This window comes from Lentinus tigrinus, assembly GCF_003813185.1.
Source record: "Lentinus tigrinus ALCF2SS1-7 unplaced genomic scaffold L226scaffold_5, whole genome shotgun sequence".
NCBI classification, from domain to species: domain Eukaryota; kingdom Fungi; phylum Basidiomycota; class Agaricomycetes; order Polyporales; family Polyporaceae; genus Lentinus; species Lentinus tigrinus.
Window position 1 is genome coordinate 1363732 of NW_027137914.1, and position 27845 is coordinate 1391576.

Genomic DNA, 27845 nt, shown 5'->3' on the forward strand with positions numbered 1-27845 from the left:
CCTACGCTACTCACGTCATCTGCGCCACAACCCCGGCTATTCTGATTTTATTCCGGCTATGCTTCCTCATGTATGGTAGATATGATCAGAGCAAACATGAGGCTACTAGTCTTATCGCGCGCATCTCTGAAGTTCGCCCAATTTTTACCAGGTAAGCACTTGCTGAGGAGTCCTCTACCCACTTCACCATCTCCTGGGACCTGCGATGTCTTCAAAATGGTACGCGGCGTGTCGCGCAAGGTAAATATTCTCGGTCCTCGAGGATCTCGGCTTCTCGGTCCCACGTCGAAGGTGAAGCCCACTGTTGTTGGAATGCAGAAGATGGAAGCCGAGAAACAGCGTGTTCGCGAAGAGTACGATAGCCTTGTACATGGTAAGACCGTAAACCGATGCCGTCAGCATTCGCGCTAATTGAATTACAGGTATGAATCCTCGAAGTCGACGAATTCTCGCAGCTATGAGGCGCGATCCCACGGAAATCGCTGAGGACCGCATGGATGAAGTCGTCACGCTGATGCAGGGTGACAGCGAATATACAGGAGGTTGGGAGGATGTCGGCGGAGGCATAGGGTCCAAGGCGATGGGGATCTCGAACGAGGAAGCGGTCGCTTCCGCGCTTCGAGATCTGCTCGACGCTCGGTACGTCATTCAACGCCTAATTCTCGTGGTTCTCGGGGTTCTCCTACTCACCGCCCCCTTTTTAGGCTTGGATACCGCAAGTATAAAGATACGAGGACTTGGAGACAACACGTTGAAAATATGGACGCACGCTGGAACGAGCTAATGCCAATTATCATGCGGTCGTACTTACATTGGAGGTACAGCGCTGAAGATCCAGACGCGCCATCAGCGCCGGAGCCGACATCGCGTCCCTCGCGCGAACCGAGCCCCGCCGGCTCAGCAGTCGATCAACATCCCGATGATGAGACCATCGAGCGGTCGCCCGACAATGCGGACTGCCCCACAGTACCTGATGCCGAGCCGGAGTCTTCGGACTGGGATCTAGAGGTCGAATGTATCGACTTCTACAATCCTCGGGAGACCATCATCATTCCGCGTACCTCTCGTCAACTTCCGGCGGAGGCTCTTGTGCGCAACGGCTTCCTCGGCGCCACCCCCGAACGACCGAGCATTGCAGTCTCTCTCGACACCTTGCAACTATTCTACGATATCCGCCGGTTCAAGGCTTCCTACAGTGTCGAGGCATTCACTAAAATGGTCTGCTACAAATATGTGGTACATCTTTAGTCTTGATGCTCAGCAATATACATGCTCACAGTCATTGCTTCGCCAGATGCCATACCGTCGACGGTTCCGCAAAGCGATCTCTGACTCCTTCGATGTCTACCTGACGTTGATGGAGGAGATCCGCTCGCAGATTCAGACGGCACTCGGACGGAACGCTCCTCAGTGGCGGGTCAAGTGGGGCTGTCCCCCGTGCAGCTACAAGGTACGTACCGCCGGCAAGTCGATCGCATCTCGGGATCTCGCGACTAACAGCAGTGTCAGGTACAAGGCGAGAAGCCGCCTGTCTTTGAGCGCATGGTCGTAATGGATGGCAACAACTCTTTGAAGCGAGTTGCACCGGCTGGGAACCGGAAGGTAGGTGACACACACAAGTACAAGAGCGACTACTACATACCGTCGGAGATCGTCGAGAAGTATGCGAACGAGGTCAAGTCCCATCAAACGCAGCCACACGTCGAAGTGCCTGACGGGAATGATGACGACGCGGCTAGCGATGATGGTTCCCCAGGTCAGGAGGGTGATCCGACGGATGGCGCCCCCGTCTCCTCGTGCGCTTCAAATTGGAAGGCTGCCGCTTCCGACGAGAAGAAGAAGATGTGGGCAATATTCGAGGAGACGGGGGTGTTTGCTTCGGCATGTCGCCATGGCTTTGTGCTGTGGCTCATTGATATGATCCGAAGCGGAGAGCTGTAAGTGATCTTACTTTTAATTGCGTAACTGGCGGCTAACAATCAGGTACCAAAGAGCCAAGTTGCCGCTGGCCACTACCGACCAGATCATCAATGAGATTCGCGAGGCGATCATGCTCGGGTTCGACATTGGCTGCTCTTTCAAGACCACTCTGAAAAACAGTTCCCTTGGGCGGGCTTTCGACGCACTCGGATGCAAGGTGTGCGTGAACGCTTTCCACGGATATTCGCACTCGTACCCCTGTCAGCTCAAGAATCATCCGAACGGAATCCGCGGGATGGGCCTCGAGGACCTGGAGACACTCGAACGCATGTTCAGCGCTTCAAATCAACTGGCCATTGTCACCCGATACGCGTCCGCTTACCGACGCGTGTTATTAATCCACACGTTCTTCCGGCACTGGGACGAGGAGAAGTATGCAAATCTTGGTCTGTTTCTCTACAACAACTACGTTCAAGCGCTCGAGATTATCCAGTCCAAAGGCCCGATGGTGAAAGAGTCCATGGAGATGCTGGAGTTGACGCAGGCCGACCTCGAGACACTGGAGAACGAGGAGCGCGCGTACTTCGACTCCCTGCGCGACGAGTCTCCGTGGGACGTTCACGCGATGGCGTACGTCGAGGCTCTCATGGATCTCCGTGAGGCATGGTGCGTATCTACCCCTGCGCACTGTTCGCAACTTCACCGCGAGCGCTGTAACAGGCGAGGACGAAGGAGTACTGCGAGTCTCTCCACAAGGAGATCTTCTCTCAGCTCCAGGACACCGACCCCTTGTCTAGTGTCGACAGCGTGCGTCGCAGGATCCTCCAGCAGCTTGGGTCCCTCTACAGCCAGTGGAACTGCGAGACTGTGCAGCTTCCGGCCGACCACCCTGACTTTGCTGCCGCGGAGGACTACGCTTCCAGCGACGTCACCAAGGCTCTCCTGTAGTCCTCGTCTGTTACAGTGCAGAAAGATTTTGCGCTCGCGCTTGCGGTGTCATCATTATTGGATGACGTCGCTGATGGCTGCTACTAGCGCGGAGTTAGGCATCGCCGAGGAAGCGTTCCTGAAGGCTGTACCCGGCAACTATCAATGGGTCTCCCCGCACTCCGGACCGACGCATTATCAGGGAGATGCGTCCGCCACCGCGAAACTCGAGACACGCCGCCGCACTCTGGAGGAAACCGTCCGGCGACTTACAAGCCAAGTCGTCGCGATGGAGCTCAGGCTCAACATCACGACGTGTTGGGCACCTGGAGACAAGGAATATGAAGAGACCAAGAAGTATATTGCGACAAGGAACTACCAAAAGGCCCTCGGCCGGCTGCAGCGGCTCGTCATTCAACGTCTCTTCGAACTTCACAAGCTCAATCTCTCTCAAACTGGTATGTAGCTTGACCTGCTCGATCTGAATGAAGCGACTGACCTTTCCCAGCTTACCGAATGCGCACACACATTGCAAAGAGCCTCCAGAAGCGCTGCAAAGCAATTCGCACTGCTGTTAATCAATACAACGCCGCAGCCGCAGCCCTGACTCCCACGCGGCCCCCGCTAGATTGGGAGAAGGTATCGCATTTTAGTTTTCTAGAGGAGTTCACCCTGTTGCAGGACACCCGGAACGACATTCGCACCAAGAAGTGGGCCATGCCGCTGGTGCGCGAGACCATGCGCACTTTCCGCAGGGTCACCCGAGCTGAAGAAGAACTGGAAAACGTGAACCGCGAGGCGCGCCGCCTTCACACCTCTATCCGAGACGAGGATGGTCTCTTCACCGAAGTCCTTCAGGAACTCGAGCGGCGGCGCGACCCCCTTCATGGTGCTGTCGCGGATTACTGCCGTCGCCGCCGCGCCGTTAATGCCCATGTTCTCGCGCACCTCCTTCGTCTCTACGCGCTCGACGGCTTCACGGGTGTACCTGGTCCCGGTACACACTCCGGGGCCCCGAGAGAGCAGTGCGCGACGGTGGCGAGCTCGGACCAGACACCTGACCAAGCGAGCGCAGGCAGTCCCATGGACATCGATTCTCCCAGTCCGGAACAGGTCGCTTTCGAAGGTCTGGCATCTCGCGAGGTTTTTGCATTCGAGCGGGACGATGTCGAGGGCACTCACGAGATAGACGAGGACGAGGACGGCGATATTACGAACTTGGTGGAGCATATGTCGAACATAGCTGTAGTGATGTAGATTTCTACTTGCCATAAAACAGCGCAATTCTGCCCACGGAACAGTGCATGCTCGATGATATATAATTACATGGGCTTCTACCTGCCAAATCTGAGCTTGAGAGCTTGAGTGGAACATCGTGAAATCGTTGAGGTAAGTATACGCAGCGTTAACAGCCACCGCGAAGGAGAGGCCACTTTTAGGCTTTAGTGCGACAAGCACTTCGCGGCACCTCTTCGGACGGAGCGGAATCAATATAATGAACACTTTGAAAGCTGTGTGCATAAATTTCGGGGTGTCGGATGAAGATCACGAGTGCGGAGGCAGTCAATTGCGGAAGGCATGGCCAGGAGGCAACGGTCACGCTATGCTTGACTTGCAATTTGTATATGTTCTACTGAAGATCACACTTATAATTCAGGCTGGTAGATAGTACATAGCACACAGAATACGATACTGTTTTTTTGTGGCCATTCAAGCAGAAACAGGATGGGGAGAGCAAAAAGAGGCGTTACCGTGAAGCGCGGAATGGGCGCATTCCGGTGCAGTGCACGTTCATGCACTCTGAATTGCGGACCGTCTTACTAGCGCTTGTGTCTTTCCTACTTCCACCCACGACGATCCTCGCTCCTCTCTCCCATATCGTCCACTAGTCATTCGCACGCATGAGTGCCGGTACTCTGAAGACTCGACCTACCGAATATTCGGTTGTTTTGGGGGGCGATCCGGACATATCGGGTGTCTACGAGAACCAGCGGTACGTACCGTCTTAGGTCCCCTGCTTCCTCGCCCGCTGACCCATCCACAGTCCGGAGGGAGTAGCGATCGGGAATCACAAAGCGCTGGTTCCGATTGTGGTGACTTGTAAGAAGAAGGAGGACGCTGAGGCCGTCAACGATCTCAACCACGAGATATTCGCTTCTGTCAAGCCTAACGACTACGAAGGCTTCTTGAACTGTTTCAAACATCAGCGCGCCGCTCGCCAAGCTCTCGACAAGCACAAGAGGTTTCACGCGATTGTTTATGGGTCGGAGACTGGAATATGGGTTGACTATGAGTGGTATGTTCGCCCATACTCCACATCCATCCACTTCTGCTCCCGATCCTGCACGTCCTGGAGATCCCGCTCGAGGCCCGTGATCCGAGTCTGCATCGTCGCGATCTTGAACTCGTACTCCCTCCGAACTCGCTCATCCTCGCCCGCCATGCGCGTAGGCCCTTCCCTACTCTGCTGATGTTGTATATTGACAGCTTCTCCTCCAGGTCGAAGCTCCAGCACCTCGTAGACAACTTTCGCTTCCCGAAGTACAAGGGATTCTCTACCCTTCGCGATGCGCTGATCTTCATGATCCAGAAGGAGCCTTACATGTCCCAGTCCCTGCCGCCGCCTTCGCCTCCCAAGAAGATTCTCCCAGGGATCCGAGTAAGTGGTCAATCATCCCCCCCCGCTCAGATTGTGTCCGCCATGTCGCCACACCGAACGTCGCCCCCTTTGATATTCCCCTCGATATCCGCTCCCTTCGATCCGCTCAACCCGCGCAAGGACATCCCCACCCCGACGGTTCGCTTCGCTTCGCCGCCCGATGCTTCCTGGGTGCCCATGAGCCCAGGAAGCAGCCGCAGCGTCTCGCCCACGAAGGCCCGAAGCCGCAGCACGTCGCCCGTCAAGAACGCTTCTATTGCGAAGCCTACGAACGAGTTCCAGCAGGGCCGTTCATCGCCTGTGAACCCAACCTCCAAATGTACGTTCCTCGCGCGTTCATTTCAAACGAATTACTGATGTTTCTTCACAGTCACGCAATGGATATGGCGATCTCTTCCTGAAGAGACCCGCCTCCTGCGCAGTCTCGTCCAGCCGCCTCCTTCGTAGATGGCCTCCGACGGCCCCGCCCTCACGTTTGGCAAGGAGGCCGACGAGATCCTGCGCAAGCTCAAGGCCGATGACGAGGACCGTCTACGCGTTCTGCAGGCGCGCCTTTACAGTATCAACTGCGACGCATTCGCTTTTACGTTGGATCAGGACTTGGGTTGGCCTGAGAAGTACGCCGAGGCCCTTTGGGACACAATTCAGCTCCCCATCTGGTGATGAAGTCGCTACGCTCCTGTTGGCCTCAAATTTGTATGCTGTTGTATCTGTTCCAATAATACTGTGTTGCATACCCTCCTCCCTTGTGCTCACTGCAACTCGCCCACTTTGCTTTCACCTCAGGTTTGATCAAACAATGATTCATTCTGCACTTCTGCACTTGTGGTGCTCAGATCGACCGCGGAATGTTTTCCTGCATATATTGCGAATCTGACTGGGTCGGACTTGGAATCGGCGAGAGCCCCCGCATCAACGAGTCTGTCTCCGCTTCATGCTCACGTGATTTTTTTGTTGGCTGGAACTTGAACGTCCCACGTAAGTTGACCTTCTCTCCCAGATCTCGCAATTGCTCCCGTCTCCCCGCTGTCACCCACGCTCTCGCTTCGCGTTCTCTCACGTAAATGCCCATTCTGAACGAACTCGGAGTCCTCAAGTTACCCAATGAGGACCGTACACACGGCGGGGCGCGCACGCAAAATCCCAGCCGTCACCGCAAAAAATATGTCAAGCCTACTGAGGAACAACTGGAGAAGAAGAAGCAGAAACGCGAAGACTACGACACGCGCTTTGCGGCGGCCGTCGCGAAAGCTCGCAAGACACTGTCCGACCTCATGACCGACCTCCACGACGCGGTCCCTGAGCACACAACAGACTGGTGGCATCAGTACATGATGCAGCAGCCCAAATACACCGCGAGCAAGCGCAAGATATCGCGCTGGCAAGCGTGGCTGAGCATTCAGATGGAAAAACGCAACCAGGGTACGCACCGCGAGACGCGTTCCTGCCGTGTACTCATGTCCACACAGCGTTAGTAGAGGAACATGGGCCGACCAAGCATCTAGACCGCGTCAACACCCAGGGTCTGATGCAGACGCTTCGCGAAGAATGGTCCACGCTGTCGGAGGAGGAGAAGGACGCGCTCACCGCTGACAAGATTCGCGAGCTCGAGGAGCGCCGGGACGCTCGCGCTCATGGGGTGCGCAATCTCTCGCTGGCGAAATTCATGGACATCCGCGAGACGTTCAGCTCGCTTTATAACCAAGTAAGCCTGCCACTTTCCATCGTTCACACTCACTCCATGCTGATTTATCTGCGTACAGATGGAGAACTTGCACGACCGGACTGGGATCGAGATCTATTTCGCAGCCGTGCGCGCGGAGCACACGGCTTACAATAAGCCTGTTATTTATTACAGTTCCGATCGTGTAAAAGGTTTCATTGAAATGGTCACGAACGCGAGCCTCTCCGAGAACGGCGTGCGCATGGAGGCCTATTGTATAGGCGGTGTCGACGGTACGTCATGAAATTGGGCCAGAAGCAGGTACAAAGACGCCGCGCAGGTTACCTTCCGGCCGCCTTTTCACCGGTTTCAAGACACAGGGATACTTTTTGGCCGGTTCTCACACTGTCTGTGTGAGAACCGGCCAAAAAGTATCCCTGGGTGGGTATGTCGCTGGACTTTTCGCCCAGTGCTAATTTTTGCGTCCTGGGAACTGATCTGTCACGGTATTCACAGGCATGGTGAGCAATCAGCTTGAGAAGACGCTGCTCCTCAAGGCAAAGTTGGCTAGCCTGATTATTACAAAGCTGAGTACGTATTCGTCCAACTTTCACGCATGCTTTACCTCATTCTTGGCCTGCAGAGGACGCATGTAAGCGCGGCACCATCAAGCGTATGTATTACGACAGTTTCGACCAGCAAATCACCACCAAGCATGGCGTGGTCGTCGACAACTGGCCCATCCCTACATTCCATAGCCCAAGCAATATGTCATTCATAGAAGCTGAGATAGTTCTCGCCTCCTTCGAGAACAATACGACGCGCTTCCGCTCGATGCCAGACAAGGAATGGGCCGCTTGGAAGCAGCGATACCTTGCCGCCGCCCCAGATCACGATGAAGACACTGCACGCGCCGAGGCCGCCGCGCGCGACGAAGAAGATGATGGCGAACCTGTCCGGATTCTCGGGCCCTCACCTACTAGGGCTGAGAACTCAGATTCCACGACCCCGGACGCTACCACTCCCTCGGACGCCATACCTTCAGCTTCCGGTGCTCCTGCACCTGCTCTCGACAACGGTAATAGCGCCGCAACTACTGGCCAAAAGCGAGCCGCCGAGGGAGACAGCTCAGCGGCAGCACCGCAAAAACGAGCCCGTCCTGCTCCCTTGGCCGTTAACTTCATCAACTCCGTCAATCCGGTCGCCGGTGGCTCGTTCCAGCCCCCGAAGGCCCGGAAGACGCGCTCTGACAAGGGGAAGAAGCGCAAGAAGGCCGGCGAGAACGTTCAGGGCGCTGCTCCTGCCGTCGCACCTTCCGCCGCCGCTCCCGCCGTCGCTCCTTCCGCCGCCGCTCCCTCCGCCGCTCCTCCCGTCGCTCCCTCCGCTGACCGACTGTCGTTCTCTCCCTCCCCTGGTGCCCTGACGCCCGAACCCGAGAATCCATTCCAGACGCCGAACCCATCCCGGACGTCGCTGAACGTCCCCGCACAGTCTGCAGTCATGACCGAGTCTGATACTGTCCCTGAAGAAAACACTAGGACAACCATGAAGAGCAAACCGAAGCCCCGCCGCAAGAGAACCGCACCTGGAGCTGCACTGGCCAGCGCGCCACAAAACCATAGTGGTGTACCTGCGGCTCCGTCAGCTCCCGTCGCTCCAGACCCCTCTCAGAGCGCTGACAACACACCTCTCCTTGCACAAGCGCTTCCCCAGCTGACGTCCCTCAACCCGTCCGCCGCTTCCGCGTTCTCTCCCCCCCAGCCTTCTTTCCCACCTCCATTGATGTCAGGCATACATGCTCCTCCTCCCGCCGATCTACCTTCGCATTCCATCCCGCCCAATGAGTTCTCATTTGAGCCGTCCTCGACCTTCCAGTTCAACACATTGCCGACCTTTCAGTTCACACCTGCGTTGTCTATTCCCTTGACTTCCCAGCCCTTCCCACCGAGTCCTGGACTCTGAACTAACTAGTCGCTTCTGTATAGCTCGCGTTACTTATACAATGTCATAAACATTATTGCTCGTTAGATATGCGTACTTATGTTTACTTACTCCATGAATGAATTCTGTATAGCTCGCCTTACTTATACAATGTCATAAACGTTATCGCTCGTTAGATATGCGTACTTATGTTTACTTACTCCATCAATGAATGCTCGCTTAGATGGCCTTCTAATAGTAAGTAAAAGTTGAAATGACCCACAAATATATTGTACTGAACGACTAGTGTGCACACTTCTGTGCTATAGCATTTGTTCAAATGCTGTAGAAATACTCATCTCCTGGAGGATGTGTCCTCACCGGCGGCGACAATGGGCGGGAGCGTCGGGATGGGGCGCGCGGATCTGCGAGCCACGAGGCTCGTCCAGGCACCGGCTTGCCGGGTAGACCTCGGGCCTGGGGCTCCTGATGTCATTAGGTCCGGCGCCATGGCTACCTCCAGCCACAATTTTTGACGCTCTTCTCCCCGACGTCGTCTCTCTTGTCCCGCCCTGTTCCCGCACTCTGTACTACTGGCAAGCAATACCATTGAATTCGCATAGAAAACTACTACAAGATTGCAAAAAGAACGGAGCGAATCGATGGAGAACTGGCGGAGATAGCGAGCTCGCTGTCGGGGACGGCGACGGCGGGGGGAGGGAGACAGCGAGCGCGCGGGCGGGGTGATGGGCGGGCGGCGGGAGGGCGCACGCTAGCCGACGCGGCGGTTGATATCAACCGCCATGGGCGGCGAGGCGAGCTGCCGAGAGCGTGCCGAGGAGAGCCCAGGTCCCCAATACGCCCGGGACGACCTCCTACTCTACAAGGAAAGGGGGACATTATTCGTCCGGTTATTCGCAGTGAGAGACAGAGCGGACTTCAGGCTAAGTTAGCCTGGCAAGCGGGGGGATACGTGCCAGGCTTATTTAGCCTGATTGTCGTGATGATCAGGTGACTTCACGAACTTCCTCAAGCTCCTCCGCCAGAACGCCACGCGGTGGACTCATAACAGCATGTAACCGTCATGTTGAAAGAACCGTACTAATGCAACTCGCCGACGAGACTAGCACTGACCTTGCTGCTCCTTGCAGAGCGGGATTTTCACGGCTCAATGCGCGTTGGACTGCTCCGCAGTCGCACTGCCAAGGGTTCATAATCTTTTATTGTTAGGGCTGGGTGCGCATCGCAGCGAGAGAAGCCTAGTTGCTGCGTTGTATGAATCCGAGGTCGCCGCTCTTGAGACAGACAGGATCCCCAGACCTTCTCTCTCAGCGTGCTCGAGTCTCGTGCTCGCTTTCTACACTCTATCAGATCACCGACTTTGGCGTAAATATTAACAAGCCATGTACGTCTACAAGACGATAAGGGTCGTCGCCAATCCGCTGTTGATCATGGCCATTCATTGTATGGTTCTTGCGGACAGGGCCTGTTACGCTAACAACCATGCATTGCAGACTACAAGGAGACACTACAGTGATCCTCTATCTGTGCGATCACCTGAGTCATACGACTACGTCCTGCAGTACTCATCCTCGGTGAGCATTCGATTACTGCATTATGACGTGGCGAGATACTCAACTTCGTGTAGCGCAGCCTCACAATGGACGTCTCCTCGAACAAGACGCTAACGCACGATTGGTGGTAGCGACTCCTTGGGAATTGCTTCTGCGGCGTTAGGTGTTTGTCATCTGGGGTGTCAACGTTCAACGCTGACTCGATAACCTCTCTGCTGTCGGCACGTCCTCCCATGATCGTCGACCGCCCGCGGATTGCCTCTCACTCCCGGGACCACCTGAAATTCGGAGTGCTCTTCCCTTAGAGCTCATTCTGACGGACGAGGAGTGGTGGGCGCAACCGTGTGGACGAAACGATTTCTCGAGTGCTGATGGTGTTTCGCCTGCAGTGATATCGCCTTGTACCGACAGAACTTGTGGGAGGCGGTTAAGCAGTAGACTATAGTCTTCGGGTATTCCAGCACGCCCTTCTCGAACGCGACGTATGGGCCTAACTTCCAGGCAATCCTCCCGCAAGCCGTTGGCCACACGGTTCCTTTGTTCGAGCAGCAGTATCTCGAGTTCGTCGGGCGTAGAGTAGCTTCGTCCGCGTGAGGATAATGCTATTGAACCGCTTGCCAGTAGCCAACATAGATTTGTCTTATGCTACAATCTTCCACCCCAATCCAACCGTACCGAGAAGCCTGCGCCATTGAGTACGTTCTCGTCCTGATGAACTAGTCACCGAGTACGGTCAATTGTGCATGCGTCTCAGGCTGCCTGCGGATAGCGACAGCGCCCTACAGGCGCTGGGGCGCGTCACGGTCCAAGGGCTGGACGCGGCTTCGTACCCGACCACCACCTATCTCCTCGTCGAGCCGTTCGGTGGACGCACATCTGCTTCCTGCTCACGCGATGGCGGCCTTATTGTCTACAGTCCAAATTCCTTCTTCTCATGTTCTGGGTGAGTGCACACGACGTGTCATCATAACGCGTGCTGACAGCCGCCAGTGACGGACTACCCGAAGCTCACCCTCTTCGTGCTCGTCGTTGGCGGGTTTTCCGTGGCCAGATGGGCGCTGAAGACGCTGTTCGTGCTGCTGCAGACGTTTGTGGGCTCGGGCAAGAGTGTACGTGCGGTCTGCTAGGAGTGTGTCAGTGTTAGTGACGTATGTTCTTGGATAGCTCAAGAAGTATGGTGCTGGGAAGGGCGCGTGGGCTGGTGAGTACTTTGCATACATTCAGAACGAACTCTCGTGAGTGTTGACGCGTCGGTGCAGTCGTGACAGGGGCGTCGGAGGGCATTGGTCGTGAATTTGCGCTCCAGCTTGCGCAGAACGGCTTCAACGTTGTGGTAGCGGCCCGCAACACGACCGCGCTTGCTACTCTGGTGCAAGAAATCGGTACGTGTGCTTGTTCTGTGAGACGTAACTGCCCAGCTCACTGTTGCAGAGTCGAAGTCAACTGGCAACAAGAAGGTTCACGCCAAGGCCGTGACCATGGACTTCTCCAAGCTCGACCACGAAGCCCAATGGAGCAGACTTCAGCACGAGCTCGCGGGTCTTGATATTGGTGTTCTTGGTGAGTCCACGCGTGTTGCGTCAACTCTGCTTCCCAAACGTCCCAATCGCGAGAGCTTCGCTCTGTACGAGAATGCAGAGTGCGTTCGCGCAGCACTCCACAACTACATGAGTGCTCGGAGGAATCATGCACGATGCCCATGGCCAAGTAAGAAGCCCCGTGTACAGACTAGATGATCTTGCGCATGAGCTGGGCTGGTCACTGGTATACTGTTACTGTTAGGATGCATATGAAAACGCAAAACTGAGCTGGTGTGCACGCTGTTTCAGCGCATTGCACCCATGCCCCGAGTCCGTGCCCTTTCTAACGCAGAATTGCTGACGTTTTGCCTCAATATCAGTCAACAACGCAGGCAAGTCTTACGCATATCCCGAGGAGTTCCACCTCTGCTCGGACAAGGACATGGAGGACATTGTCAACATCAACGTCAACTCCGTCGTCCGGCTCACTAAGATGATTCTCCCCGGCATGGTCGAGAGGTATGGTCTCGGTGTGTCTTCTGGTACACTGGTAGCTCACGGGCTCTTCAGGAAGCGTGGCCTGATCCTCAACATGACATCCTTCTCTGGAGGCAGCGTCGCGTCCCCCATGCTCAGCACCTACGCCGGCACGAAGGCCTTCATATCGTCTTTTACTGGCTCCCTCGCCGAGGAGGTGCGCGGCAAGGGTATCGACGTCGAATGCGTCAACACCTACTTCGTGGTATGTTTCGCCCTGTTGTCTTCGCCTCCACCTGTCATCTGAGCGAACACGGGATCGTTACTAGGTCTCGAACATGTCCAAGATTCGCCGTGCAAGCGCGCTCATCCCGATGCCGAAGACTTTCGTTCGCAGCGTGCTCTCGAAGATTACCCTTCCGTGCGGTGCGCTCTGGACGAAGCGTCCCGGCCTCGTCACGCCCTACTGGGGCCACGCTCTCCTCGATTACATCATGGTACGCACCCATGTTCGTGGCTTGTGGGACGGCTTACTGACCGCGCTACGCTTCGACTCGCAGAACGTGATTGGGTGGAATATGGCGTTCGTCCGCTACACCCACAACCTGCACAAGGACATCCGCCGTCGCGCGCTGCGCAAGATGGAGCGCGAAGCGAAGAAGCAATGAGCTTATATCTCATCTTCAGTATGGACTACTATTGAGACGACTCAAAAGCTGCTCCCGGTCATAAAACCTGTTACTGACGACCGAGGAATAGTACCTAATGTGACAGTAATATGAATAGTATAACGAGACGACCTACACAGCATACTTCACGTTCGTGCCCAACTCAAGAGTAGCCACCATATCGTTTGCTCGTCCAGCCCGACCCCCCGGCGAGCGCCGAGCGCCGAGTCTTGTCGACACCACACACGAGACACAACCACCTGGAGTGCAGTGTGTTCGTCATTTCCATTTGTGAGTACTGCCGCCGCATGCGTTCACCAAGCTGCTGACTGCATCTTTAAGGTACCGCCCTAGTACGGCTCGGGCAATTAGACACCTAGACTTCCTCGACGGCTCTACATTTAAGCCGAAGATGCCAAGGTCGCGGACGCAAGCATCCCATTGGGAGTTTGTCGTCGTCTGCATTCAGAATCAGTGTTCTCGTTTTGCCACAAACGGCGGCCGGAACAAGCTCAGGAAGAACATGCATTCCTTCAGCATTCCGACGGAACAAGCTCTGAATAATGCTCGGGCTGCTGGCTGTCGAGTGAGTTGTGACCGTAAGTGCCTCTCGCCTCTCAACTTCCGAGGTCTATGCATAGCGCGGCCCGCGGGTCACATAGAGAACATGACGCACGTGCTGAAAGAACGGAGTCTATATAGCGCGAGTGCATCAAGGGCCACCCTACGACACGACTTTCCTGTCATGCGGCCCCGTCAGCTGGTACGGGTTCGATTAGGCTTTCGATGGCGTCCTCGGGGAAATTCTACTCTTGACCATCAGTCCTTCGGTAGCGTCTCGACTCGGCTGATCAACAGCGTCGGTGCGTCAGTCCTTGTCCCTTTCCATGCTGCTTCTTCAGAGCTGTATTCTCAAGCTAGTCCTCGGTTAGACGAGAGTGGTGCCCGGTGTTGACCCGACGAAACACACACGCGAGTAGACCCAATTACGCCAAAGGCCGTGTACAGAACCCGACGTCTTCTGCTATATGTCGGACGTGGGGCCTTCTATGTGCAGAACGGACGTCAGCGGAAGGTTCGAGCATCGTTGCAGTCACGCGGCTTCGCGCTGCTAGTCGTATGTCCCGGCCCCGCTGGTGCGTTGACATGCAGACGTGGTACGAGGCGGGCCGTTCTGTGTGTGCCATTCAGACGGGGAGCTTCCTCGGAGTGCCTTTGCCTTCGGGCGCCGCGGGAGGGGCTATTTGCTCCTGTATAAAAGACATGGGGTAGAGGCGCATTGTCTCAACGAAGACTGACCGTGTGGCAAGATGCAGCTCTTCACCGCCGTCAGTGTTGCCTTCGCTCTTCTGCAGGTCACTCGCGCACAGTCGCCCGTGTGGGGTACGTCAGCGCAGTGGCACTTCTATTGACTTCTCATCCTGACCACTCTGAATTACAGGCCAGTGCGGAGGTATTGGCTGGTCTGGCGCTACCAGTGAGTCGGAGTACGGAGTCCGTTTGTCCTGGCGGATCACTAATGGGGAAGCTGTATAGGCTGCGTGTCTGGTTCCGTGTGTACGGTCGTGAACTCATACTACTCGTCAGTCTCACAATCACTCGTTCGTCCTCTCACTCCGCTGACCTTTTATGGGTTAGGCAATGCCTCCCTGGTGCTGCTGCGCCTACTACGACTTCCGCCCCAGCACCCACTTCCGCCCCGACCACCTCGCCAAGCGCACCCACGTCCACCCCTGCTACGTCGACTGCCGTCCCCGGCTCCTGCTCTACCCCGTCCACCGTCTCCGGCTACAGTAACACCAAGCTCCCTAACCCCTTCCTCTTCGATGACGGTACTGCAGTGAAGACCAAGGAGGACTGGGAGTGCCGGCGCGCACAGATCCTTTCCCTGGTCGAGGGCTACGAGGCTGGTGCCCTCCCGGGCCCGCCATCGTCAGTCTCGGCGCAGTTCACCCAGTCCGGCACCTCGGGCACGCTCGCCATCACCGTGAGCAACGGGGGCAGCTCTATCACCTTCTCCCCAAAGATCACATTCCCCTCTGGGAGCCCGCCCGCTGGTGGCTGGCCTCTCGTGATTGCGTATGACGGGCTGAGTCTCCCCGTCCCCTCTGGCGTGAGTTGCATCCTTTTATCCCGCACCGACTGCAGTGAGCGCTGACAAACGGGTGTGTATGTAGATCGCGACTATGATCTACGCCAACTCTGACATGGCACAGCAGAACGACGCCAGCAGCAGCCGCGGCGTCGGGCTCTTCTACAACCTCTACGGCAAGAGCGCGACCGCCAGCGCCATGACCGCCTGGGCATGGGGCGTGAGCCGCATCATTGACGCGCTCGAACAGACTCCCTCCGCGAACATCAATCCGCAGAAGGTCGCCGTGACAGGCTGCTCGCGCGACGGCAAGGGCGCGCTGATGGCGGGCGCGCTCGAGCCGCGTGTGGCGCTGACGATCCCGCAGGAGTCCGGGTCGGGCGGGGACGCGTGCTGGCGGCTGTCCAAGTTTGAGCAGGACTCGGGGAGCCAGGTGCAGACGGCGACGGAGATCGTGACGGAGAACGTGTGGTTCTCGACCAACTTCGCCAACTACGTGAACAACCTGAGCGTGCTGCCGTTCGACCACCACCTCCTCGCCGCGCTCGTCGCGCCGCGCCCGATGATCTCGTTCGAGAACACGGACTACGTGTGGCTGAGCCCGCTCAGCTCGTTCGGGTGCATGACCGCCGCGCATACCGTGTGGCAGGCGCTCGGCGTCCCGGACTTGCATGGGTTCGAGCAGGTTGGCGGGCATGCGCACTGCGCGTGGCCGTCGAGCCTGACCCCGCAGCTGAATGCGTTCTTTGACCGCTTCCTCCTCGGCCAGAGCAACGTGAACACGACCGCCTTTGCGACCAACAACCAGTTCAACGGCGTCACCTGGAACCAGGCGAACTGGATCGACTGGACCACGCCGACGCTCACCTAGGTTCTCTTGTATGTGCTCTTCGCTTAGTTTGAGGCGTGAGTTCGCGGCTCTTATCATTCTGCTAGCTCTCTCAAGTTCTCAACGTTCACCGTTCAACCCATACCCATTCTTAAAACCCGAGGTTGTGTACCTACCTACCTACCTAGCAATGTGTTCAATCAATCCACGTCGATATAGCATCCATCGTCCCCCAAACGTGCTCGTACAGACCGAGCTAACATCGTGATCAAGAGCACAATATATTCCGATAAATAACAGATACGCATCCCTCCTAGTTGATATCGTCACAAACATACAGCAGGCTCGGCAAGCGTCCATACGGCGATCACTTTTCCCTTACCAGTCATGAGAGCTTCCATCATGTCGCGTCTAACCCATGTAACAAACAAAGTCCCCCGGGACGTCTACTTGTCCCACAATTGCGAAGGGATCTATGACGAGGCGCCGTACACGAGCTTCGCGTTCTGCGCGAACACGGCGTCGATGGCGTCCTGCTCGACGCCGAGCTCCGCAAACGACTCGCGCGCGAGCTCGTACCAGTCCCCAGCGCTGGACGCAGGCGAGGTGCCCGTTAATGGTGCAGCGGGAGAGGAGCCGAAGAGGACGCGTTGGAACCCGAACGCCTCGATCGCAGGGCCGACTATTTGGACAGGATCAGAGTCGGTCAAGTCAATATCGCACCACACAGCATACATATATATATATATATATGCCACACAGATGGGAAGTTACGCACTGTACATCTTGAGCCTGCGCTTCCACTCGAGCTTGAGTTTCTCCGCCTCGGCTGCGGCCTTCTCGGCGTCTTCGGATGATGGGGGGGCGGGAGTGGGCGGGGTGGGCGCGCCCCAGGCTGGTGGGAGGAAGTTGACGAAGAGGTTGGCGAAGAGCGAGAGCGAGGCGGTGTGGCTCTGATAGCTTCGGTACGTGGGGTGCGTGAGCAGCTTGAAGATGGGCAACGTGAGGTCGTCTGGTGGCGGGAGGATGTTCGCTGTGTATCCCAGATCGTTAGTATAGGTTCACGTTCGACTTGAAGCATCCGCGCTGCTTGGAGTAAGTACTCCACAATCCTTGTTGGGGTGCAGAGCACAGACGAAGGCCTCACTGCATGTGCGCTGGATAGGCGTCCCGCGGATTGCGCTCGAGTGCGGTGCCTGCTCCAGGGCGCGCTGCGAAGAAGCGCGCCATGACTGTCCAAGCATTTGGCTCGTTGCCATCCCTCTGACGTCGGAGTGCAGTGACGTATGATGCGACTGCAGCCGTCTGATACCGCGACTCGGGACTAACAGGAAATCCGAGCAGCGTCGAGATCTGTGGCGGAAACACTCACAGAGGATGATCTTGCCCTTCGCGTCTGGGCTGGCGGTCGCCTTCGTGAGGAATTCCTCAAACGACTCCCAACCGCTCTCCTGCTGGAGATCGCTCTGGATGTCGATGTTCACCGTGAAGCCCTCGGTGAGGGCCCACGCAAGCGCGTCGATGGCCGATTGTGAGGACGTGGAAAACGTGGCGGAGAGGACGATCGTCGGTTTGGACGTGCTGCCGGACGCGAGGTACGACGGTGGCGACGCGGGGACGCCATCTTCGAGCTTGAACGGCACGGCGATGGCGAGGACGGGTGTCGAGGACGACGCCGCGGAGACACTGGCAAAATGGGCAGAGAGCGAGATAAGCGAAGTGCGATTGACGTCGACGATCTAGGGGACACGAGTCCGACGAGTCCGCCTCTCGCGCGAGGAGACAGATCTAAGCGAGAAGGACAAAGACGACCGACACTCACTCTTGGACCACCTTCTCGACGTCTTCTGCGCCGTGCAGCGACACGACGACGCCCCTTATCCGCCCGCCGAGGTTCTGGCCAGCCTGCGACTTCCAACTCGAGAGATCGCCGGTGGGGGCGATAACGTGGGCGTCGACGATCTCCTCTGGCTGGATGGTGCTCGGACTCGGGGGCAGCGGGAACTTGTCGGACGTGCCGGTGTTGGGCGGGGTGAAGGCGGAGAGCGGGAGCGTCGGGAGCTGCTTGGTGCCCTTGCGGCGGGCGCCGACGCTGTGCCCGGGGGACTTGGGGGTCGGGGGCAACGCTGCCGTCGTGCTCATCGCTGTTGTTTGTGTCGGGGTGAGTGCAGCTGGGGCGGTGGCGAGGGCGGTGGTGAGGACGGTGGCGGGGAGGTGCTGGTGGATGTGGGGAACGTTTGGGGCGACGCTGGAGTATATATCGAAGGCGCGACAGGCTTTGCCTGATCCATCATGATCATCTCATCAGTCCTTTTGCAGCGCTCGTCTCCCTCCGTCTCCTCCCCGCCGGCGTCGATGTTCGACCTCGCCGTCCATGTTTCACCATCGCGCGTCACAGCGCGCGGACGAGAAGACGTGCTGCGAGGTCGCGCGCGAAGACCGACGCGACGAAGGCTCAGTCAGTTCTCGCTCGTTCGAGGCAGCGCGAGAGATCCCGTCGTGCACTCGCGCGCGACACCAAGGTTTCTACGACCTCCGAGATTGGAGTTGAACAGCACTCGAGCACTGCGGAAGTGGCACTGCTCGATTCCATAGCGATCTCATCATCGCCATGTCGCACTGCCAGTATGTCCTCTTGTCCTCTTCGCGCTGTCCGGGACGACAGTTGGAATGCAATCCGAATCCGAAGACTAACCTTGACCTTGCCAACCGCGACTGGACTAAGTACAAGTTAAGGTCCATATTGCGCTGCGCACTGGTTTCACGACGTGCTGCTGCCAAACGCGACTACTACGAGCTTCGAAGGTGAGTGAGTGCTCACCACAAGTGTCGGACACGTCAGATACTCCCACCGAGGTGAGTACGTACCTGCGTCGTTGGAACGTTGCCTGATCTCCGAACAAGCCACCAACAGCCTACCGGGGCTTCTCCCTGGCCCTGACCCGAGAGGCGCGCGGGAGTTCCTTCTTCAAGCCTCCAGTCCAGCACGGAGTTGTCGAGTTGCTCATATGTCGGGTCTCATCTCGCCCGCAGGGATCTTCCGAGTTCGGGCCCGCTGCACATGGATCTACATTTCGCCATAGAGATCCTCATGGCAATGCAGCTGTCCCCTGCCAACTGCAGTCTGCACCTGTTCCCTTACTGGCCCGCTTCACGACGTCGAACAGTGCCTCGGACAGTCGGACGACCCCTTCGTCTCTCCGATCTGTCTCGCCTGTGGAGACAATCACCGTCCAAGGTTGAAGGCTCGCCTCCACTTGGCCGACGGCCTGATACGCTTTTGAGTGGTGGTTCTATGCTCGGCCTTCGCGGAACAGGGCTCACCGCCCCGCGCTCGTGGCAGCTGCGTTGCATTGACCGCAGGCGCAGGGTATACGACGGATCCCTCCTTACCATCCCCTACTAGTCCCTCTAATGGCGAACCCTATCATTGATGTGTCAACGCTGTACATCTCCCTATCACTCTGTCCGCACACTTACGCGCATATATGCGCACGCTACTGGCCACTGCGATCCAGGCTTTCTCGGTCACCGGAGCTAGACTTTGAACTCCTCTTCGACGTGGATCAACAACGCACTCATCGCCATCCGGGCTTAGTGGACGAAGCGGAAGAGGCGACGAGCGTGTCACGCCAAGCTTTAAGGACCGCAGGATATCCATCAGGGTTCTTCTGCATCCTTCCGACTCTTTTCTCGCGCGAGGTGTCGTGTTACTACGGCCGTATGCGAAGTTCCTGACCAGGGTTTTGTCATGAGACGAGTTGGCCGACCTTTCCCACTGCCTCCTGTGTTAGGCCGCTTGGTGCGCATTTCGACATGTGGACGTTCGGAACCGAGCTTCTATCCAGACATATTCATATATCTCAGGCCTGCCCAGCTGCAAGTATGCACACCATTCCGCAGGTGTTTTTCTTTTGTATATAGAGCTGTCTCGAGGTATACACCCGATCCCGTGTACTCTACCGGGCGCGCAGCTCCTGCTTGTGCCCGAATTCATCTCACACTCCATGTGCACCTTCACGGAATCAACGTCAACTGCCATCCTCATATGAACGCTTGCGCCTGCAACTTCCACAGTCTCGCGTACTCCCCCTCTCCCCGAATCAAGTCTTCATGCGTGCCGGATTCCACAATACCCGATTCGTTCATGTATCTGTTGGCCAGCCTATCAGTATCGCAGTGAGCCCAGAACCAAAACCGAAACCACTCACAGAATTAGGTCCGCGTATCTCGTCAGATTCCCGAAACGATGAGTCGAGAATATCATAGTCTTGCTGCCCTTGAGCTCGCGCAACCTGTCGAAAAGGTCTGGAGGAGCCTCAATTCGTTTTCCCGACACGACCGAGAGCAACAGGAGGCCGTACCGTGTTCAGCCGCAGGGTCCAGGGACGCACTGGGCTCGTCGAATAGTAGGAGTCCCAAGTCGCTATCGTCGCGCACAACTGACCGCATGAACGTTCTCGCTCTGTCGCAATTCAAAGCGTTAACTGGTAGTTGCTAGCAACACTCACGGATGACGAGACCAAGGACTTACACGGCGAGACGCTGCATCTGTCCACCGCTTAGCTCGAACGTGGTCGACGTCCTGATGCCCGCTGCCTCCCGTACTAGACAGCTGTCGAAGGGATTTCCCAGGCGCGTCTTGAAGCCCTCAGGAGGACCGCCCCACTGGTCAACCATGCGCCGCTTGAAATATGTATCCAGTCCGTCGGGCAACGTATTGATGAACGGCTCGGCGCCACTGAGGCGGGCGGCCAAGCGGACGTGCTCGTCGTCTCCGCACCCGGATAAGTCTCCCAGCGCGATGTTGTCGCGGACCTGTCACGGTGCAGGGAGTGAGTGGTGTTCGCCGTATGCTGCAGCTGCAGGTGACGTATGGCCCGGGCTCAGCCACGCTCAACTCACCGACAGGGGAAAATGAGTGTAGTCTTGGAACAGTACCGACATTGCTCGACGGAGGTCCTTCAGCTTGAGCGTCCGGATGTCATGGCCTCCGACTAGAATTTGTCCTTCCTCGGGATCATATAGCCGCACAATCAGCTTCAGTATGGTGCTCTTTCCCGCCCCGTTGGACCCGACGATAACCTATCAAGCCGTGTCGTGTGTGAGAAACCATGGGACGACGGTTGACCAGTGGATATACTCACGCATAACTGTCCCGGAGATAAAGTGAATGATACGCCACGCAATGCATATTTCTTCGCATCTGGATACTTGAACGTCACATCCCTAGACTCGGATTTGCACACCATCAGTACTAGTATCAGAGCGTCGAGGAAAGGTTGCAGCACGGATCGCCGCTCACCTGAACTCCACCGAGATTCCCGACCCTGTCTTGTCTGAGGGATCCACAGGGAAAGGCACGGTCCCATCTGGAACGATGTTCGGGATATTGCCCATCTCGTAGAGGTCGCGCAGGGCAGTGAGCTGAGCGCCCACGCGCTGTGTCCGGGCGTACATCTCGAAGACGGACGACGCGAATCCTCTTGTGGCAGCTTGCACAAGGTTGAGCGACGCCAAGGACTCGGGCATGTTCTTTGGTTTCTTGAGTGCAGCCACAGTGAAGGCGATCTGACACACCATGCGATCATCAGCATTGAGCAAGCGCAAACGAGCTAAATGAGACTTGTTTTCGAACCTGTGGGAGATGGGTGCCCAGCTCGTTGAGATATCCCATCAGGCCTGAACCCATCTTATCGCGCTGTATTTCTGTCCAGTGCCGGTCATCATCCCCAACCTCTTCCGACGCACTTGTGAACTCTTGAATCAAGATCAGATACTTGGGCAACTACGCTGAGTGGGCAGGAACCTACCGGAGATCGCGTAATCCTCCATATTCCCGGCAACGAACTCCTTGCGGTACAGTGTACTCGAGACGGCCGTCTTCCAACCTTGCAGTTTCAAGTACGCCTTGTTCCTCGACGTCGACGCCCAAGCTGAAGATGTAGTACTATAAGTATCTTTGAGGATTCCTAACAGACACAATCCAGACTGACCGAACGCGGCGCTCATTGAGAACGCCTTGAACTGCGACACATAAGGCAAGATCTCGGACGCCAACGTCACCAGGGTCAGAAATGCGCCCCCTTGGTGCCCCTTGAGCGCGTTGAGGAGCACGAACGTCTGCGCACCCAGCTGGGCGCACCTGCTCGCGATCTCGGTCAGAGACTGGAGCATCTGCCATATCGTCGTGTGCCCGGCAGATACGCCCCCGGAGATGAGCTGATTCTGGACTTGTGTGGAAGAGAACGTTGGGACGTCGAGGCGCGCCCACGCACGGAAGGACTGGGTCGCGAACCAGGGCCCGATACGGCGGTTGAGACGACGCTGGGCGCTCCTACGGACGTTGCGCAGGACCATGGATACGATTGTGCACCCGATGCGGCCTGCACAGACGTACAGAAGACGCTGGGAGTCTACCGTGCCCGTCTCCAGTGCAACCTCCATCTGGAAGTAGTACGTGAATCAGCGCACTCAGTCAATGCGTCATACAGAAGTGACATACCATGTCGAGGAGCTGACCCTGGTACCTGTCCAAGCCGCTCAATACGACACCAATACCAATAAGTCAAGCGAGTGTGAAGAGACGTACCAGAGGGACAGTGCAGGGGTGAGGCCTAGTCCCAGCTCTGTCGCGCTGTATACGCCAAGCTGCAGCGCACACCCGGGAATGCTCATGACGTCCTTGACCGTCCGCGCCACGTACGGCGCGCATTCGATGAACTGCGAGTACGCGGCCCTTAGTGTCTCGAGGACGGCGTGTTCTCCATCCGGGTTCCTTTCTTCGTACCAATCCCAAACGCCGTATTGCCTGTGCTTGACAACGCGACTAGCCTGAGGGTATCGCTGTTCTACTCTTTTCCGCGAGTCATCTACCCTCCCGGATCCCCAGTGAGCGGGAACGATCTCGTACTGCGGGGATATAGCTATCATGTTGAGGTGAGGCGGACTGCCAGTGGGAACCTTGGAGGAGGGAGCTCATATACAGTGTAGTGGGATCCCAAGGATATCGGCGCCTACATGCTGCAATCTGTTGCTGCGTGGAACGTTACGCCGAAACTTGTAAAGAGGCCGTGCGGGAGGGCGAGCCGGCTGTGACTGATGGTGACTGCGGCGTAGCTACTTACTAGCAAGCAGTTCGGCTCGTCCTCCACAATGGCCGTAATCGATATCTTGCCCGCGTCCGGGTCGACCTCGATGTACTCATCCCAAACCGCTGTGCGCGTGTGTTTGACGATGCACCCTTCCACTGCTCGATCTTGTGGGAGGGGGAGGAGTTCACATGCGCCGCGTCTGACTGTGCAGTGCTGTCAGTGAGGGGTCTGAGATCTGAGCCCGAGCATAGCGCAAAAAAACGTCGCTCACGTTTGGACAAACATGCTGATGGTATGTATGTCCACGATGGTTTTCTTGCTGTCAGGACTTTTGTATAGTTGCGACCATGTTTGCCTCGAGCGCCTATGAATCACCCGTACTCGCGCGTCGCGTCCGCCAATAGAACCACATCACTTCGCTTCCTCCTTCACCAGGTCAACTCCCCGAAAGTACCGGCCATGCTTATTCCTCGAGACTCTGTACTACATCTCAAGCCGCTTCACAGCTTAGTTGAACGACGAGCCCTCCACCGCTGAACACCGTGTCGTCATGTCATGGAATGCGAGGACCTGGTGTGCGCAATTGTCTAGACTATTCGACGCATTCGGCCTCATGGAAGATCCCTGTGTCATGGCTTGGAGCGGAGGCGTTGGCATTAAATGGAGACGCAGAGGTTCGCAGACGATAAGTCGACACGAGGCAGCCCGCAGATCTCTCGCGGTGAGACGGACCAGTGATTCCAAGCCTATCTTGCCTCATCATCTGCCTTCTCCTGGCGCCCCCCAGTTCTGCTCTCAGGGCGAGTCCCGGCATCTTGTCTCGCCAGGCTCGCCCAAGGCCTTGCTTTGGTGCCGCGACGCGCCCACCCACGGCTCGACTTCCGAACCTTCCCCAATTGGCGTCGTCCAGCACTGCTCCCACCCCTTCGGACGGGCCTGCTTCGTACCAAGTGCAGTGCGAGGGTGGAGGTGTGGATAATGGCGCAGCATGCCCTGTGCGGATATCTCAGATGGCGTCCGCAACCCTCTCTGCGCCGATGTGCATGTTTCTCGAGACCCCGTTTGACTTGCGATCGCTAACTCTGGCTACGCGCGGTCGCGGTCAGTTGCCGACTGCACATGTCAAACACGTTGCGAAAGCTTGACATCTCTGTGCTCGCCTCCCCGGCTCCCCACGCGCAGCTACAGACGTTATTAACGCGGCCGACCGCTCACTCTAGCTCATCCTCTCTCTGTCACTGTCACTGTGCCAGCTCCCGACGCTGGGTGCGACGCACTCAATAGTGCCCGAGCTTCCACCCCACTCTCACAGGCTCCCTTCCGTGAATAGCCTCCAGAACTGTCCCCGCCGCCCTATCTAGCCCTCGCGATCCCCACACATATGCACGGTGAACCCAAACTGACGACCGTCGATGAGCTTCCTCCCATCCCTGTGCCGCCACCAGACGGCCCCCATCTTCTCCCTCCTACCCCTCCTCCGCGCGACACACTCTCCCTCCCAACCGGGGACTTTGGGATGCCCTCCCCTGCCCTCAGCGCACTGCACACTCCAAGTCTAGGATTCCCTCAAGGTTATCTTACTCCGAGGTCCTACACATCATTCTCGCCACCTGCCGTCCATACCCCAGGCGCCCACGAGTAAGTCGCCCGTCCCTCTGCGCCGATGCACTCCACCTCCATTCAAAATCAACTGTGCTGACGTGTGTCCTGAATTGTGCGCGCAGCATCGATCTGCTCAACGAGCTCCGGGAAGCAAGCGTATCGCCTACGCCGATACATGAGATCCTGCGAGACCCCGCTATCCTCACCTCTCTCCTCACACACCGCAAGAAGCCACGACGTGCCTCCTCCAGCTCGCACACCCCCACCACCACACGCGGTATCGCTGCGTCCTCCGAGGTTCCGTCCGAACGTGAACGCGAACGCGAACGTGATCATGCAAGGTCCGAGTCCAACAGGGCCCGCGATACCAGCCGCGAGCGGGACACCTCCACCCTCCGTGGCAGCGAGACCGCGTCAACCGCGACCGTAAAGCCGCGGAAGAAGGACCGTGACCGCGACCGCGACCGGGAGCGCGAGAGCGACAGCGCGTCGATCCTGACGCAGGTGCTCGCGGAAGAAGAGCGGCAGGCGCGGCATCTGAAGGCGGTCCTGCGGTCGACGGGCGCGCGGCTGGAGGAGGAGCTGCGCCGGGCGGACGTCGCGGAGACGCGGGCGCGCACGGCGGAGATCAGCGTACAGGACCTGAGCAGCCGGCTCGCGGCGTCGGAGGCGGGGCGGCACCAGACGGAGCTCGACGCGACACGCGCGCAGGAGGAGTGCCGGCGGTGGCAGATGCAGGCGGACGCGGCGGAGCGCGAGGCGAGGCGGCTGCAGGCGGAGCTGGCGAGGATGGAGAGGGCGAAGAGCGAGGCGGACCAGGCTGAGAAGGAGGCGCGGGAGGCGGCGAGGAGGGCGGAGCAGGCGCTGAGAGAGTGGCAGGCGAGGGAGCAGGGGAGGGAGGAGGTGCGGCGGCTCGAGGTGCGGAGACGGTATAGCGATGGGCGGGACGATGGGTTTGAGGATGGTCGTGCGGAGGGGTATGAGGCGGGGCGCCAGGACGGGTATGAGGAGGGGCGGGACGTGGGGTATGAGACGGGCAGGACGGAGGGGTTCAACGCGGGTAGGTTGACCGGCTTCGAGGAGGGACGGAAGGCGTCGTACGCGGAGGGATACGAGGCTGGGTACGCGAAGGGGCGGAAGGAGGAGCGGGTGCGTGCGTTGGAGGCCTTCGACCGGTTCATCGAGACGGAGATGCCGCACCGTCGACGGGGCGGCGACGGAAGTGAGACTGACTACGAGGTGGGTACTTCGCACGTCTTCCTCCGCTAGACAGGCGTATTCAGCTGCGTTTGTCTTTGTCCCCCCTCTCCCCGTCCCCTGTCCGCTTTCCATGCAATACAGGAGGAAGAAGACCGCACGAGACGATGGGTGGAAGCGACGCGTAAGATGCGCGAGCGCGACCCGTCCCCGGTGCCGCACCAGCTTCAACCACCCCCTCCCCAGCCACACCTGATGTCTCCGCCGCCCCGCGGGATGCCAGAGCCCGCGCCCGCGCCCGCGCCCATGCCCATGCCCATGTCTATGCCACCCCCGCCGTACGCCCCGTCGCCGCCTGTGCAGCAGGTCCAGCACATCCAGGCGCCGCAGCCTGTCCAGGCGGTGCGTGAGCCTTCGCCAGGGCCTGCGCCGAAGCTCGTGTGGCTCCACCGTCCGCTCAATCACCACCGTGAGCCACCGGATGCTGGTCGCCCTCTGCCCATCATTCCCGAGCAGCGGGCGTAGCCGTGTCGTACTACTCGCCTACTTGCAGTCGCTGGTTGTCGACGTAATGGTGCGTGTGTGCTGCTCGTACCCGAGCGGGAGCGAGCGGAGGTCCAAGGGGGGGTATTGAAGTTTGGACGTCATTCACTACACAGTACAACAGTACACAGCGTCTGAGCTTTGAGGGAAGATGGGAAGGAAGGAACCAATCGTGCATCGTGGCGTGGCCGCCCGCGCTGGAGAATTTTTGGCATTGGCATAGGAAGCTTCCCTCCGGCAGCCGTCATAGACATTTGTAACATTATTGCATCGCATCGCATCCTCCCCATGAGCCTCGACTGGACTATAGACTCGAACCCCGAACCCCGAACCCGGAATCCGTATCGCGCTAATAGTTGTATCGTCCCGCCTATGCTACTTAATATGATTGAACAAGTCGTCGGTACCGGTTCTGCTGTACTTGTTGCGAGTCCCGAGTCCCAGGCCGCTGGACGTCTACGTGAAGGACGAGTACAAGACCAGATGTCCGTGTTGGAGAGCACTTACGGGGATGGATCAGTCGTGACTGCCGTCTATGACCCTTCGCCTTCATCTTGCAAACAAGCATCGAGTCGTTTAGGGCCGCAGTGGGCGGACAAACTCGCGACGACGGGGCGTGACGAACGGTTAAGCTCTTCCATGAACGTTCAGAACGGCGAGCAGCTCCACTCATGCTTGGCCTACACACCGGGGTGCTGCGTGAGGGCCGAGCATCCACCACGTTGTCGCGCTTGCCGCTAACGTGCTCGTGTCCAGCGACTCCTAGGAAAGTCGAGACCTCTACAGGAGCAGAGGTTATGGTAGACTCCGAGTTGAACGCGGCCCTGGGTGTCCTTCCTCTCGGTCTCGAGTGAGTTGATACGGTCCATATCATAGTCAGTAGATGATACGGCTGGGTGTCTGCATAACTTCAATATAATAAGTCTAATGCATTGGAAACCAATATTGTATTGGAGATCATGCAACTCACTTTGGCTGAACGCCAGCCTGGGCGTCGACAGATGCGCGGCGATCGCAGCTTTACGTCTCGGATATTACAATGCACCGACCGAGAACGTCCGGACGACTAAGAAAACTCTCCGCGGAGAGAGCCACACGCGTCCGTCACATGTGGGTCACAGTGACCCCGTCTGCGCCCGCCTCCCACCCCGACACGCCGA

The 27845-nt window shown here is 57.6% G+C and overlaps 9 protein-coding genes across 9 annotated transcripts; 6 read left to right on the top strand and 3 right to left on the bottom strand.

Moving 5' to 3' along the window:
- Positions 1–795: 795 nt before the first annotated feature.
- On the top strand, positions 796–4104 carry L226DRAFT_457563 (uncharacterized protein; the record flags this gene model as incomplete). The annotated part of the gene is made up of 6 exons (XM_067675380.1): positions 796–1236; positions 1295–1454; positions 1517–1937; positions 1993–2586; positions 2956–3305; positions 3356–4104. 6 exons carry the CDS (start codon positions 796–798, stop codon positions 4102–4104), a joined length of 2715 nt encoding a protein of 904 aa, XP_067539146.1.
- A 644-nt stretch (positions 4105–4748) lies between these two features.
- On the top strand, positions 4749–6169 carry L226DRAFT_520866 (uncharacterized protein; the record flags this gene model as incomplete). The annotated part of the gene is made up of 6 exons (XM_067678671.1): positions 4749–4840; positions 4892–5143; positions 5347–5506; positions 5537–5825; positions 5877–5932; positions 5954–6169. 6 exons carry the CDS (start codon positions 4749–4751, stop codon positions 6167–6169), a joined length of 1065 nt encoding a protein of 354 aa, XP_067539147.1.
- A 401-nt stretch (positions 6170–6570) lies between these two features.
- On the top strand, positions 6571–9131 carry L226DRAFT_568194 (uncharacterized protein; the record flags this gene model as incomplete). The annotated part of the gene is made up of 5 exons (XM_067684143.1): positions 6571–6928; positions 6976–7211; positions 7270–7462; positions 7686–7760; positions 7813–9131. The coding sequence occupies 5 exons, from the start codon at positions 6571–6573 to the stop codon at positions 9129–9131; spliced, it is 2181 nt and encodes a 726-aa protein (XP_067539148.1).
- Positions 9132–11490: 2359 nt separating this feature from the next.
- Positions 11491–13489, top strand: L226DRAFT_531915 (3-ketoacyl-CoA reductase). Its single transcript, XM_067680167.1, has 9 exons — positions 11491–11606; positions 11654–11772; positions 11828–11864; positions 11923–12045; positions 12095–12223; positions 12564–12702; positions 12754–12925; positions 12990–13157; positions 13221–13489. Exons 1-9 carry the CDS (start codon positions 11558–11560, stop codon positions 13326–13328), a joined length of 1044 nt encoding a protein of 347 aa, XP_067539149.1. The 5' UTR covers positions 11491–11557; the 3' UTR covers positions 13329–13489.
- Positions 13490–14638: 1149 nt separating this feature from the next.
- Positions 14639–16291, top strand: L226DRAFT_520869 (uncharacterized protein; the record flags this gene model as incomplete). Its single annotated transcript, XM_067678672.1, has 5 exons — positions 14639–14711; positions 14770–14805; positions 14865–14910; positions 14967–15441; positions 15506–16291. The coding sequence occupies 5 exons, from the start codon at positions 14639–14641 to the stop codon at positions 16289–16291; spliced, it is 1416 nt and encodes a 471-aa protein (XP_067539150.1).
- Positions 16292–16420: 129 nt separating this feature from the next.
- L226DRAFT_551233 (uncharacterized protein) lies at positions 16421–18391 on the bottom strand (the record flags this gene model as incomplete). Its single annotated transcript, XM_067682803.1, has 4 exons — positions 16421–16931; positions 17028–17282; positions 17622–17935; positions 18072–18391. 4 exons carry the CDS (start codon positions 18389–18391, stop codon positions 16723–16725), a joined length of 1098 nt encoding a protein of 365 aa, XP_067539151.1. The 3' UTR covers positions 16421–16722.
- A 1902-nt stretch (positions 18392–20293) lies between these two features.
- Positions 20294–23231, bottom strand: L226DRAFT_531917 (HlyB/MsbA family ABC transporter; the record flags this gene model as incomplete). The annotated part of the gene is made up of 12 exons (XM_067680168.1): positions 20294–20402; positions 20461–20557; positions 20614–20714; positions 20784–21067; positions 21155–21334; positions 21397–21478; positions 21555–21864; positions 22063–22185; positions 22246–22696; positions 22755–22779; positions 22842–23175; positions 23213–23231. 12 exons carry the CDS (start codon positions 23229–23231, stop codon positions 20294–20296), a joined length of 2115 nt encoding a protein of 704 aa, XP_067539152.1.
- Positions 23232–25101: 1870 nt separating this feature from the next.
- Positions 25102–26667, top strand: L226DRAFT_457421 (uncharacterized protein; the record flags this gene model as incomplete). Its single annotated transcript, XM_067675366.1, has 4 exons — positions 25102–25242; positions 25378–26167; positions 26294–26355; positions 26524–26667. Coding segments are annotated over 4 exons (1137 nt in total), but the record flags the coding sequence as incomplete, so codon positions are not given.
- On the bottom strand, positions 26483–27734 carry L226DRAFT_297521 (uncharacterized protein). The gene is made up of 4 exons (XM_067673676.1): positions 27656–27734; positions 27374–27593; positions 27193–27319; positions 26483–27133 (listed from the first exon to the last, which is right to left on the bottom strand). Exons 2-4 carry the CDS (start codon positions 27557–27559, stop codon positions 26787–26789), a joined length of 660 nt encoding a protein of 219 aa, XP_067539154.1. The 5' UTR covers positions 27560–27593; positions 27656–27734; the 3' UTR covers positions 26483–26786.
- Positions 27735–27845: the final 111 nt, after the last annotated feature.